At 54.8% G+C, this 13,054-nt stretch overlaps 2 protein-coding genes across 2 annotated transcripts; one reads left to right on the forward strand and one right to left on the reverse strand.

Moving 5' to 3' along the window:
- The first annotated feature begins 345 nt into the window (after positions 1 to 345).
- On the forward strand, positions 346 to 3,702 carry PPP1R15A (protein phosphatase 1 regulatory subunit 15A). Its single transcript, XM_079908141.1, is given in 4 exon segments — positions 346 to 576; positions 1,481 to 2,849; positions 3,282 to 3,531; positions 3,534 to 3,702. Coding segments are annotated over 3 exon segments (1,707 nt in total). The 5' UTR covers positions 346 to 576; positions 1,481 to 1,484; the 3' UTR covers positions 3,626 to 3,702.
- A 759-nt stretch (positions 3,703 to 4,461) lies between these two features.
- Positions 4,462 to 13,002, reverse strand: TULP2 (TUB like protein 2). The gene is made up of 13 exons (XM_079908718.1): positions 12,600 to 13,002; positions 12,170 to 12,202; positions 11,664 to 11,715; positions 11,125 to 11,242; positions 10,292 to 10,429; positions 9,929 to 10,045; positions 9,070 to 9,191; positions 8,132 to 8,443; positions 6,881 to 6,993; positions 6,246 to 6,360; positions 6,062 to 6,160; positions 5,658 to 5,829; positions 4,462 to 5,373 (listed from the first exon to the last, which is right to left on the reverse strand). The coding sequence occupies exons 1-13, from the start codon at positions 12,626 to 12,628 to the stop codon at positions 5,240 to 5,242; spliced, it is 1,554 nt and encodes a 517-aa protein (XP_079764844.1). The 5' UTR covers positions 12,629 to 13,002; the 3' UTR covers positions 4,462 to 5,239.
- Between the last annotated feature and the right edge of the window lie 52 nt (positions 13,003 to 13,054).

Below are 13,054 nucleotides of genomic sequence, written 5' to 3' on the forward strand. Positions count from 1 at the left end.
TCTCCCACACCGGGTAGGAAGCCGACCGGATGGGAAAGTGGGAGACTCTAGAGTAGGGCCTGCTGGTTAAATAAGGGGGGAGGCATCTGTCTGCAACAGGGGTTACGCGAGCTCCCTCACTGCTTAAGCAGTTCACGCGTTTGAGAGATAGCTCTCTTGCTTGGGGCGTGGCCACGCTTGGAAACGCCGCCGCCGCCGTGACGTCACAAAGCCCGGAATCTCCGCGAGAAGTCCAACCTTGTTTTCCGTTCAGATCCTCACGTTTACGTTTCGAAACCCCGCCTCCCCTCTTGGCGTTAGCACGTCCGGCAGCGTTGGCCTATAAAAGCCCTGCGGGTAGCGTCAGCGCAAACCCGCTTAGTTTCCCACTTGTTTGTCTTTTTGCGTCTCCCGGCACGATCCCGCGCCCGTTTGTCGCGACAGCACTTGCAGCAGCCGGTGACAACTTGAGTCCCTGAGCCCAACGCCGGAGGGCGAGATGAACGCGCTGGCCTCCCGAGCCGTCCGAACCTGTGATCGCTTGCGGCAGCCCCAGCCGGCGCTCCTGCCCCCAGGGTGACGCACGGTCCCGAGCCGGTGAGTTGGGGGGTCGGAACACCTAGGTCCCCAGGGGTTTGGGGGCTGGGGTCAGACTGCTGGTCAGTCATGAGGAGGGAGCTCGGACTTCAGGGTTCCGAAATAGGAGGGTTCGGGGCCCGGATTCCTGGGTCCTAAGGAGGGCCTGGGAACCTGAACTCTTGTGTATGGAGGGGTGGGACGGACCCTAGGGCTCAGACTTCGGAAGCAGAAGGAATTGGGAACTTGGAGTCCTGAGCCAGACGGAGGAGGGTTCTGGGAGCCAGGCTCTTGGGTCCCCAATGAAGGAACCATCTGGGGATCGGAATTTTTGAGTCTCCGAGGGAGGAGGGTGATGGGGGTCTGATTTGTCAATCCTCAGGAGGGGGCGAGAAGCAGGGACCAGGACTTTGTCCCCAAGAGAAGCAAGTAGAGGACCTGTGTTCTCTCTTCTTGGGACTAGGACTTAATGGGTGAGAGCAGATGGGGCTAGGGGCTTGTTGAGACCCAGACTCTTGGGTATTGAGAGAAGAGGTGGCGAAACAAGGGACAGAGATGGGAGTGGCTGGGATCAGAAAGGAATGTGGGGCAGGGACTCTCCTGTTGCTATTTGTGTTACTGTTTCCGTTGCTATGACTCAGGGTCATCCTCTGATACTATCCCCTAAATGGCTTCTAAACTTGATTCCTTTTTTTTTTTTTTTTTTTTTGCGGTACGCGGGCCTCTCACTGTTGTGGCTTCTCCCGTTGCGGAGCGCAGGCTCAGCGGCCATGGCTCACGGGCCCAGCCGCTCCGCGGCATGTGGGATCTTCCCGGACCGGGGCACGAACCCGTGTCCCCTGCATCGGCAGGAGGACTCTCAACCACTGCGCCACCAGGGAAGCCCCACTTGATTCCTTTTTTTTCTCCCTTTTTTCCAGTCCAGACAGATGGCCCCAGGCCACGTGCCCCATCAGCCTGCCCCCTGGAGGGATACCCACCCCTTCTACCTCGTGTCCCCGCTGATGGGCCTTCTCAGCTGGGCCTGGAGCCACCTGAGAGGCCCAAGATCTCCAGAGCCCTGGTTGGTGGAAGCAGTAACCGGAACAGATCAGGGAGAAGCTGTCCCGGAGGGAGAAGCTAAGGCTTCTCTGGCCACTCACCATGCCCCCAAGGGCAGGCACCCTCAAGAGGAGACTGGAGACAGTGGAGCAGCTGAGAAGGATGGAGAAGCATCCCGGGGGGCCTGCCCTGACCTGGAAACCAAGTGTTCTCTTCTTGAAGCCTGGGGACTTTCAGATAATGATGACGAAGAGTATGGCAGGGAAGAAGCAACCAGTATCCCTAGAGAGCAGGGAAGTGAATTTATGGATGGCCAGCCTGCTCCCCTGTGCCCCAGCCTTCTGGTAACATCCCTGCAAGACCTTCCTGGGGAGGAGGAATCTAAGGAAGAAGGGGTTACTGAAGATGAAGAAGTGATCACGTTCTCTTTTCCTCCATCACCCTGGGAATGTTGTCCAGGGGTGGAGGAAGAGGAGGATGATGAAGAAGCTGTAAATAAAGAAGCTCCTAGAACATCTGCCTCTCCCTTAGCTCTGGGATCCAAGCCCAGAGCTTGGGTGTGCTGCCCCGTGGATGGAGCCACAGAGGAAGAAAGAACAGAGAATAAAGCAGCCACGAAGACCTCCATTTGCCCCCCATCTGCAGGCTCCCACCTCAGGGCCTGGGAGTGTTGGTCAGGAGAGGAGCCTGAGGAGGAGAAGCCCATAAAAGCTGAGAAAGGAGAAGCTGACCCAGAGCCACACTCCCCAGTTCCAGCCCAGAGCCCCCTGCTCAGGACCTGGCAGCACCAATCCAGTGAGATCACAGAGGAGGAAGAGGAGGAGGAGGACAGTGATTCAGGAGAAGCTGAGGCTTCCTCTTCCATCCCACACACAAGTGCCTTCCTGAGGGCCTGGGTGTACCGACCAGGAGAGGACACAGAGGAGGAAACTGAGTGTGAGGGTGAGAATGAGGATGAAGATGATGAATCAGAAGCAGCTGACTTGGAACCAAGTCCCTCCCTTCAGACCCAGAGCGCCCTCTTCAGGGACCGGATATATCAGCCTGGAGAGGAAACAGAGGGAGGGGAAGCTGCCACAGAGTGGGGAGAAGCTGAGCCCTGCCCCTTCCGAGTGGCCATCTATTTACCTGGAGAGAAGGCCCCACCTCCTTGGGCTCCTCCTCGGCTGCCCCTCCGTCTGCAAATGCGCCTCAAGTCTGCAGAAACCCCCACCAGGCATCGGGACCCTGAGCCTCCCCTGAAGACCAGAAAGGTGGGTGCTGAGGGCTCAGATTCTTGAGGTTAGCAAGGAGAGGGCTGGGAGCTGAAACTCCTGGGCCTGGGGGCGAAAGGGCTGGAGGCCCCGATTCCTGGGTCCCCCGTGTTGCAGAGGGTTGCATGTGAGCTCCGTTGGGACGGCTGTGTTCACTGTAATGCAATCCTTTGCAAGAGGCTGGGCCCTTGTGGGATGAAGGAGCAGCTGTGCTGATGTCAACCCCAGGGAACTACCTCCATCTTCAGTGAGTCAGATGGAGGATCCACTGGTGGGTGAATGACTAGCCAGATAACAAGCGCTGTTGTGCAGCTAATTTTTGTTTGGTTCTCTCTGTCTCCCTGCCTCTCCCCACACCCCGCAACCTGTGGCCGTTTGTATATTGTGTCTGTATCTCTGTGTCTCCCCATGTCTGTGACGGTCCATCTCCAGGTGCGCTTCTCTGAGAAGGTCTCCGTCCATCTCCTGGCTGTCTGGGCGGGACCCGCCCAGGCCGCCCGCAGAGGCCCCTGGGAGCAGTTCGCCCGGGATCGCAGCCGCTTTGCCCGACGCATCGCCCAAGCCCAAGAGGAGCTGGGTCCCTACCTCACCCCTGCCGCCCGGGCCAGGGCCTGGGCACGCCTCGGGAACCCTCCCACTTCTCTGGCCACCATACCTGCCCCTACCCCGACCTTACCCATGTCCCCATGCAGACCACACCTTTGAGCCACATTCTGGCCTCTCCATCTCCTCCCTGTGTGTCTCCTTGCCTGGACCTCAGTGGGAGGCGTGGCTAAGATGAAGTAGTTTTCGTGTTATTAACTATTTATTTTTAAGTGTTGATTTATATAAGGAATAAAGCTTTTCATAGTGAGCAGCGTCTCTGTGTGTGTCTGAACTGACACCATCCACTACTCCTGGGTCCCCAAAACAGTTGCGAGAGAACAGCATAAAGGCGAGCCTCTCAATAGAGGATAAATTACATTTCCCATCGTCCCTCTTCCCATTCCGAGGCTTCTTTTGAACTAAGGACTGGTGGCTTTTGTCGTTTTTCTTTGGCTTCCACCTATATTTGATTAAACCCCGGACAGTTATCTCCCCAAGGCAGCTGGGAACTGGACTCACCAAAAAAGGGTTAAGCTCCAGTTTTCTGTGTGTCCTTGGAATACAAAGACTCATCCTCCTACTGGCAGATGTGGTGAGTTCCTCAAGGCTTTCACATTTATGAGTGGGCCTGATTTCACATTTATAAATCATGTGTCCATAGACTCAGTTTCCTTATCTGTAAAATGCGGCTAACAATTGCACATACCTTATGAGTTTGTAAGGCCCCAAAGGAAGTCATAATTAAAACAATGTTTGTCAAATAACATAAGTGTTGGCTAGTATTTATTCTCACTCTCATGGATGTCTTCCAATTACCCATCCTACTTTACCTCACCAGCTTAGAACTCTTCACAGCAGTTCAAACAAAAGTGGCCGGGGGTGGGGGGTGGGGGGCTTCCCTGGTGACTCAGTGGTTAAGAATCCGCCTGCCAATGCAGGGCACACGGGTTCGGGTTCGAGCCCTGGTCTGGGAAGATCCCACATGCCATGGAGCAACTAAGCCCGTGCACCACAACTACTGAGCCTGCGTTCTAGAGCCTACATGCCACAACTACTGAGCCTGCGTGCCACAACTACTGAGCCTGCGTGCCGCAACTACTGAAGCCCATGTGGCCAGAGCCCATGCTCCGCAACAAGAGAAGCCACCGGGATGAGAAGCCCACGCACCACAACGAAGAGTAGCCCCTGCTTGCCACAACTAGAGAAAGCCGGCGCACAGCAATGAAGACCCAACACAGCCAAAAATAAAAAATAAAATTAATAAATAAATAAAATTAATTAGTTAATTAAAAAAAAAAAAGAATGGTCCAAACATCCTGCACCCTATCGAGCCTCACACCTTGTCCCTCCCCATTGGTTCCCCAGGCTCCTGCTACACTATCCTTTCATTCCCAAACCGACCAAGCCCCCTTCTACCTTAAGACCTCTGTATGAGCTGTGGCTACTGTCTGTTCCCGTCCCTGACCCCTCTGGCTCAGCTAGTTCCTTGTGATTCTCAGATGTAGATGAAATTTTTTTTTTTTAAGAGATATCTTGCTCTGACCCAGCCAACTTGTGTGCCTTCCTCATTCATAGCAGACGAGCATTTTGATTTTTTTTGTTGTTTAAGACCCATCCCCCATGATCGGACTGTGATTTCAGGAGAGCAAGTGCTGCCGAACAGCCCACTGCCTAGAGCACAGGACGGGGCACTCAGGCGGCGTCTAATAAGTGTTGGTTATTCGTAAACTGGTACAAAAGAAGGCACGCTGGGGCCCTTTCTCCAAATGAGCAGGCACACAAGCTGATGAGAGTATTTCATTGAACTACTCACATGCCAGCTTCCCATCGAAACTGGACAAGCAGATGGCGAAGGCTTGGAGCGGACACAGTGGGAAGCGGAAGTCCATGGTGAACGTGTCTGGGGCTACGCGACCGAACTGGAGCACCAGGTAGTCCGCTGAGAAGGAAGTCAGGAACTAAGGGGAGCGGGTGTCATTTCCCTGCCGCGGGCCTCTGAGCCGCGAGAACTACGACTCCCGAGAGGCTGTGCGGCGCCCTCACTATGCGCGGAATCCTCCGGAAGTGCAGTTTATATGGCAGAGGGCCTTGTAAACTACACTTCCCAATAGGCTTTGCAATAGCGCGGAGTCGGCCCTGCCTAGAAAAACGCTCAAGTGCTAATGGGAGAAGTAGTTCTTGTCCTGCTCCCTTGCCCAGGTAAACCAGTTCCTAGGAACTCACGGTCATCCGGATGCACGATCTGGAAGTTCTTGATCGAGGTCCTAGTGACGCGACCATGAAAATTGAGCACGTAGGCGCCGCTCTCGTCGCTCCACGATGGGGCTTTATTTTGCAGCAGGACCAGCCCCTGGTTGGCCCCCCGTTGGAGGCGACTCAATAGCGACTCCTGTTCCTAGAGGGTAAAGTGGGGACGTGGTTAACCAACTACCAACAAGCTTTTTTCCTCCAGACGCAGAATTTTGAGTCCCTAGGCTCTCCTTCCTGAGAAACAAGTCTGACACAGTCCTCCCGGCTTCATATATGACCTTATGCAGTCCATCGGCTCCCTCTCCCCTTAGGACCTATGGCCGGTCCCCCAGCCCTTCCTCCCCATTGACCCAGAGACTCAACCTTGGCGGACTCACATTTTGTGGCTGGACACTGATTCTCTGGTTCTGGGCGTCGATTCCTGGAATGATCACAGTCATTTTCCGGGGCCCTCGGAATCCCAAGATGTTGGTCTCCTGAGGGTAGTATGCTCCATTTGGCCTTCTTCTTTCTCCCTCCCCACCGTCCTGCTCCACTCTCTCTCGTCTCCCAGACACTCACATAACACACAGCCCCCAGCTCCTCCCTGATCCGAGCAGTCTCTGGGACAAAATTCTTCCTTTCTGGATTCACCCCATTGTCGAAGATGGTGAATTTGGTGCCCAAGACATTAGATCTGCTCCAGGAGGGAAGTGGTCAGATAAACATAATAATTATTCCTATTTTACATTAACTGCTTTCCCATGTCATCTCATGAACTCTTCCAATCAATCCTCTACAAAAGATTCATGTCCCATGTTCCATGTATCTAGTCCCAGCCCCCTCTCTTTCTTTGGTGAGCCATGATTTTAGCCTCCTGCCTTGGCCCTTTAGGAACGCCCTTCCAAGACAAAAGAATTCACATATCCCAGCCCTCTTCTCCCACAGGAATTTAGGAATGCCAGCCCCGTGTCTCTCAAGAAGTCAAATGTCTTAAATGCCAGCCTCTGCTCCAAAGCCTTCAGTTCTATTTCCAACCACCCTGGGGTTGCAACTTGAAGAACTACAAAACCCATCAGTCCCCAAGAGAAAAAATTGTAGGGCAGGTGGAACTTGTACTCTACAGCCCGCTGGGAAATGTAGTTCAATTGTCCCCTTCCCCCCCAACCCCCGGCCCTCTGCCACCTGTTTATCACACACATCAGGACTCTGCCCACCTGACTTTGCCCACAAAATTTTCCCCATCCCGAGATAGGTCTGTGGGGTCCAGGGAGACGAGGTAATTAGAGGTTTTGCTCCTTTTTCTCTTGCGCCCAGCCAGAAGGAAGTGCTGTGGATGTGAGAAACAGCCCATTAGAATCGATTTCTGGTATTTGGCTAGGGCGAGGGGTCCAAAGACAAGGAAACACCAGGTCCCCAAGACAGAGGAAAGGGTAATGGAGCAATAAGCGTCCCAAGGCTTGCTGGGAGATGCGGTTCTCACTGAAGGAAGTCATCAGCTGGGTCCTGAATGGGGAGCTTCATTTCACATCTTTTTTTTTTTTTTTTTTTTTTGCGGTACGCGGGCCTCTCACTGTTGTGGCCTCTCCCGTTGCGGAGCACAGGCTCCGGACGCGCAGGCTCAGCGGCCATGGCTCACGGGCCCAGCCGCTCCGCGGCACGCGGGATCTTCCCGGACCGGGGCACGAACCCGTGTCCCCTGCATCGGCAGGCGGACTCTCAACCACTGCGCCACCAGGGAAGCCCCATTTCACATCTTAATATCTGCCTCTTATTCCTTCGGCCATTGGGTTCAGGGTTGGGGCTGAGCCCAGGGAGGGGCGAGCCTGACTGGCAGGCAGGGCCTGGCTTTGGAGAATAGGGAAGAGCCTCACTTGGAACATCGCAGCAGGACTTCAGTACGTGTTTCATCGGGGAAAAACCAGGTCTGGCACTGAGTAGGGGAAAAGCCTCTTTCTGGGAGAGAATGAGTAATTGAGGAGAAGCGGCCACACTTGAGACAGGAATGGCCAGACTGAGAGGGGAGTCGCTTGGCTTTGGGTGGAAAATCCACGAAGCAAGGGGCTTGGCTCCTGAGAGGCGGGGCCTGTCCCAGGATTGGGTGGGGCCTGATAACACAGAAGGCTCACTGAGGGACCAGACTTGGATCGAAAAAGATGAGGCCAGTACCTCACGAGGGTCTGTAAGGGGTGGGGCTTGGGACCTTCCGACAGGGCGCGGCCTAGCCTTGAGAAAGGCGGGCCCAACTCGAGAGTGGACAGGGCTGGATTATGGGATGGGGAGGGCCTATCGGGCTCTGAGAGGAAAGAATCCTAGTGCTGTGAAAGGCAGGACTTGGCGCTGGAGCTGACTAGTCCTAGTTCAATGACGAGCAAGGCCTGGATTCGCCTAAGTCTTAACCTCGCTCAGAAAGGGGCGGGACTTGCCCTTGGGAGGTGGGACTTGCTTCCGAGGCTACCAGACCGCACCTTTCGGCCGTCGGCCGCCTCCAGGTAGAGATAGTAGAAAGGGAACATGCCCTTGTCTACCCCGCGCTTGTCGCGGCTGATGTGACACTGCACCGTGCGACCGCGCAGCGCTGGCCGCAGCACATACGCTTCCATGTCCTCGCCCAGCCGAGGGCCTGGGGCGCGGGGAGGCCAGCGGAGCGAGCTCCCCACATCGCTGTTGCCCGCGCCGCCCGCGCCTTCCGGGGCCTCGGACACCTCTTCGTCGGTCGCCCATGGGAAGTTCCTCACTGTAGACTCCGACTCCTCTTTCTTCTCTTGCAGGTCTTCGCCCTAGCCCACGTGCCAAATTCAAGTTGAGGGACAGCCGAGACCCGCCCTCCCCCCCCCCCCGCAACGCCTTGCCAACTAGCGATTGGCCATTCCAACTCAGGGTTACGCCCTCTTTCGACCGAGTTTTCTGTCTATTGGTCAAGCATCTAAGCCACTTTCTGATTGGCCAGTACATTCAAGGGGCCCACCCCACCAAGCCCTCTTCAAGTGTTGATTGGCCAGCACCATTAGCCTCCCTCTGCAGCCACACCCATTCCACCTACCGATTGGAGAATGCCTTTGAAAGCATTGCCCATTCCTCTAATACCAATGTTCATTGGGTCTACTCAACTGAAACTATCTCACTTTCATCAGTAGCAAAGTGAGGGCCAGTTGGCCCTTTCTCACCCTTTCCAAAGCTCGCTGCCTTTCGAGGGGCTGGGTTTTAATGTATATACTCACATCAATTCAAATCCTCTAGATTGACTCAATAAATGGTGCGCCTCTGCTAGCCCAAACATAACAGGTTCCACTCACCAGTAAAAAGGGCCCTTGACTGGGCTGCAGAATTTTAGAGTCCCGTCCCCACTAGAGTCCGAAACTAGCCCTCCTCCTCCTATGTCCTTATTGCCTGTGCCACCTCCCACCTTGTTGGAGGCTAAGTCTCCATGGCCCCCGTCACCAACCATTCCAGGGTTTGGTCTCGGACTGGGCACCTCGTGTTCATCTCCAACATCCTGGGATTCGCTGTCGTCCTCAGCACTGCCCCCTAAAGGGTGGAAGAAGCCCGAAGAAGACTGAGCTCAGGACACCTGGGTCCCAGGAGCTCGGGACAAGGTCATCAGTGCTAGCTGGAGAAGGCCAGAACCCCTGGGTTTCCGAACCCTACTGTCTTTGACTGCTCTCTGGATCTAAGGACAGGGAGTAGTTAGAGTCCTCTCTTTCCCATGTCCCACAGAGAGCATCCGGGAGGAGGGAGCGAAGTTTGGAGTGGTAACCCAGAGTCCTGTTATTGAAATCGTTGATCATGTCATGAGAATAAAAGGAAATGTCACCACAGTGGAATATTAAGAAATAAAAAGGAATGAAATACTGATAATGCTACAACATAGGTGAACATTGAAAGCATGCTAAGCAAAAGAAGTCAATCACAAACGATTATATACTGTATTATTCTACATATGAATATAGAAATATCCAAAATAGGCAAATCTAAAGAGACAGAAATTAGATTAGTGGTTACTTAGGTCTGGGAGAAATTGTGGGGGGGGGTTGACTGATAAAAGGTATAGGGCTTTCTTTTGTGGGTGATGATAATGTTCTAGAATTCATTGTGGTAATTGTTGCACATCTTGGTAAATATACTGAAAACCATGGAATTGTAAACTTTAAATGAGTGAATTGTATAGTATGTGAAATATATCTCGACAAAGCTGTTACCAAAAAGGGGGAGGATTTGCCACATGGACCAGGGGACCAGATTTCACCCAATGTCCCAGAAATTACCAGGTCGTTGGCGGGCTGGCCAACCCCTGCGCCGAGTCCCCGGAGGCTCTTCATAAGGAGGTGGTGAGGCAGGAATATCCTCCACGGAGACTTCCTCCAACTCGAGATCGGAACTGCCTGGTAATCAGGATGGGGGGGGGGCGGGTCTGGAGACTGGGATTTCTGAATACTGGGGGAGGAGAGGGCTGGAGATTCAGATTCTTGCGTGTTGGAGAAGGAGAAGGTTCAGGACCTGGACTCCTTGGTGTGAAGGAAACGGGGCCCCTGGGGGTCCTTTGGAGAGCAAGGACTGAGGTTCCAGACTCCTGGGTTCTAGTGGGAGTGGAGTTCCAGTGTATAGGCGGCCCAGGGATTTGAGATTACCTGTTTCTGTCGGCGATACCAGGGGTCCACGGTCGCCACTGCCATCTCCACCGCAGCTCACGGTGCTCAGGACACTGCGGGCACCAGGGCGCAGATGTGTCTCTGGCACGTTCTCCTGAAGGAAAGGGTTCCCGGGGCCTGGGAGAAGGTACGGCGAGGCCCATTAACACGATGTACAAATTCCGGTCATCTGAGAAGATCCGCCTCCTCACTGGTCTCCGAGATATCTTTCCTGATTAACTGACTACCCAAACCCCCAAGACCCACTCAGGACCCTAACTCCATCCCAAGACTCAAACAAGCACAGCCCTACCGCTAAATTGTCTCGATTCCGCGTGTAAACAATCTCACGCGGGCTCTCCAGTACCTCGGCTCTAAATAACCCAGTCCCAGCCCTCGGGCTTCGCCTACTTCAGCAGTGAGGTTTCTTCTGCCTAACTGCAACCCGGAGCTTTTCCAGGCCCCGCCCCAGCACTTTCTGGGCGGTCCCCAGCTGCCCCAGGCTCCGCCCCGGAGCTCTAACAAGCCCAATCACAGGACTCTTTCGGGCCCCACCTCTAGTTGCACCACACCCCGCACCCGCGCTCTCCCTGACCCCGCCCCCGAACTCTCACAGGTCCTTCCCCTGGGCCCTCACAGGCCCTGCACTCAGGCTCTCCTGGGCTCCACCCAAGGGTTCTGTCAGGCCCCGCTCTCGTGCTCTACAAGTCCCCGCACCAGGGCTCCGCCAGGTCCTTCCCGTCTAAGGCCTTTAGGCTCCGCACTCCCACAGACCCCTCCCTCCAGGGCTGTGCTCCTGCCCGACCCTGGGAACCTTTCCTCACCGCTGTCACCCGAGAAGCGCTCCTCCCGCTGCCGCGGTCGCCGGGGCCGCAGGGAAGCGTCAGGATTGGCCTGAACCATGAGGGGCTCTTGGCGCTTCCGTCGCTGCTTCATCTCAAACAACCGCCGCTGCGCGAGCGGGAAAAGGGTGTATGGGCGGGAATGGGAGGGTTGGAACCGGACCAGAAGACATGGGTGAAAGGGCCTGGGGCAAGGGGCGTCCTGCGTCGGTTGGAGAGTTCCAGGCCTTCAGTCCCTCAGCAACTCCTTCCTTAGATCCAGGAGTCCTGGCTCCCAGGCCCCTCCTCCCCCAGGACCTAGGAGTCCTGCTCTCCAGAACCCTTGTTCCTTAGAAATTTTGGAGTCTCATCACCAAGGTTTGCTACTTGAGATCCCAAATTCCTATTTTCTCATTTCCCAATTGCAAAACTTGAGGCTCCGAGAGAACCAACGAGGACCAGGAGTCCCAGAGCAAGTCCTGGGGGTGGGGCCCCTGGGGAGGTATGGAAGATGGAAGAGTCGGGGGTGGCAGGATTCCCGAGCACAGTACCTGCTGTTCCAGCTTCTGCAGCCTCATGGCGGCAAGCTCATCCCCCAGGGCCCTGAGAGAGGTGCAGATTCACAGTGACAGCAAGCAGGGCACCCTGGTTGCCCAAGAGCCCCTCCCCTTCTTCCCCCTGACCAACTTAGGGTTCTGAACATTTGTGAGGACACAGAAGAGGCAGAACCTGAGCCTGCTCCACCAGTTCTGAAGCTCTTTCTCACAGCACTGGCCTGTCTAGAATCCAGGAGTCAGAGATCCTAGGCCCCTCCTGTCCCAGGACTCAGACCCCCCATCCCTTCCTCTTTCAGACCCAGGAGTCCTCATTTATAGCTCCCTCCCTTTAGGTAGGACCCAGAAATCCAAGCCCCCAGGCCCTTTCTGCAAGGCCAATGGTGCTGAACCTGCAAACATCATTATGAGACCAGAGCTGAGTAGGTGTGGGCATAATCAGACTTTGAGCTCCCCCTTGCACCCCCATCTCCACCCCTGCCCATCTCATTTCCCCCACTCACTCTTTCTTCCATGTGTCATTCTCCTGAGACATCCTGGAGAAGCAAAATGAGGAGTCAGGACCCAGACCCAACATCCCAATGGACTCTTCCCTTCAACACCTGATCTTAAGCTTTAAATTTTCCCCTGGCCCAGGCAGCCCGAATTCCAGCACCAACACTTGCTAGGGACCCAGTAGCCTGTTTCCAGCTTTCGTCACTATCAGGAGCCCAGGAGTCCAGCTCTCTCTTCCCCAAATACCTACCTCTCTCCTTCACCCAGACATGAGAACTCAGGACTCTGGACCCCAAACACCCCATCCCCAGTGATTCTAGACCCCCAGCACCCACCTCCCTAGGATCCTGGAGACTCCCTTTCCTCCTCTCGTGCCTGGAGAGGCTTTTCACATTCCCACCTCAGTTCTTTGCCTCTCTGGCCAATTTCTAAACGTACCTGACCCTATCTTTGGGAACCAGTGACATAATCTCTGGGTCTCTGGGAAGTAAGCAGGGGGGAAAAAGAGGGCTTAGAGGGAGGGGGGATTCCCACTGGGACCTGCCCTAATCCCCTCCCTCCTGGCTCCCCACGTTCCACTTCCAACAAAGCAATGACCCCTGGCCTCTGCTGTAGCCAGGCAACCCTGCTCCAGGGGTTCTGAATTGGAAGAGCATGCAGGTGTTCCTTAAAGGGACCTGACAGAGGCCGCATCGCAGGCTCGCTCTACACCTCTCTCTTATATAATAAACTTATAACGTGACCTGTGCCAACTACTACCGATCTGTAATTTACAGCCACTTCTAGGAGAGAAAACAAATGGGAAAACTACAACTCCCATGAGGCGAAGAGGCCAAGATGCCCGCGGAAGCTGACTCATTTTCCCCTGGCCCAACAGGGAGTTGTAGTTCTCT

This window comes from Stenella coeruleoalba (assembly GCF_951394435.1).
Source record: "Stenella coeruleoalba genome assembly, chromosome: 20".
Taxonomy (NCBI): Eukaryota; Metazoa; Chordata; class Mammalia; order Artiodactyla; family Delphinidae; genus Stenella; species Stenella coeruleoalba.

What these genes read in the sequence shown, in the direction of transcription:
- TULP2 (XM_079908718.1), bottom strand. Translation starts at nt 12,628, where the DNA reads ATGTCACTGGTTCCCAAAGATAGGGTCAG. An exon ending in TGCAGAAGCTGGAACAGCAG is followed by an intron (nt 11,243 to 11,663) that starts GTACTGTGCTCG and finishes CCGCTCGCGCAG; the next exon opens with CGGCGGTTGTTTGAGATGAA. An exon ending in AGCTGGGGGCTGTGTGTTAT is followed by an intron (nt 6,161 to 6,245) that starts GTGAGTGTCTGG and finishes TACTACCCTCAG; the next exon opens with GAGACCAACATCTTGGGATT.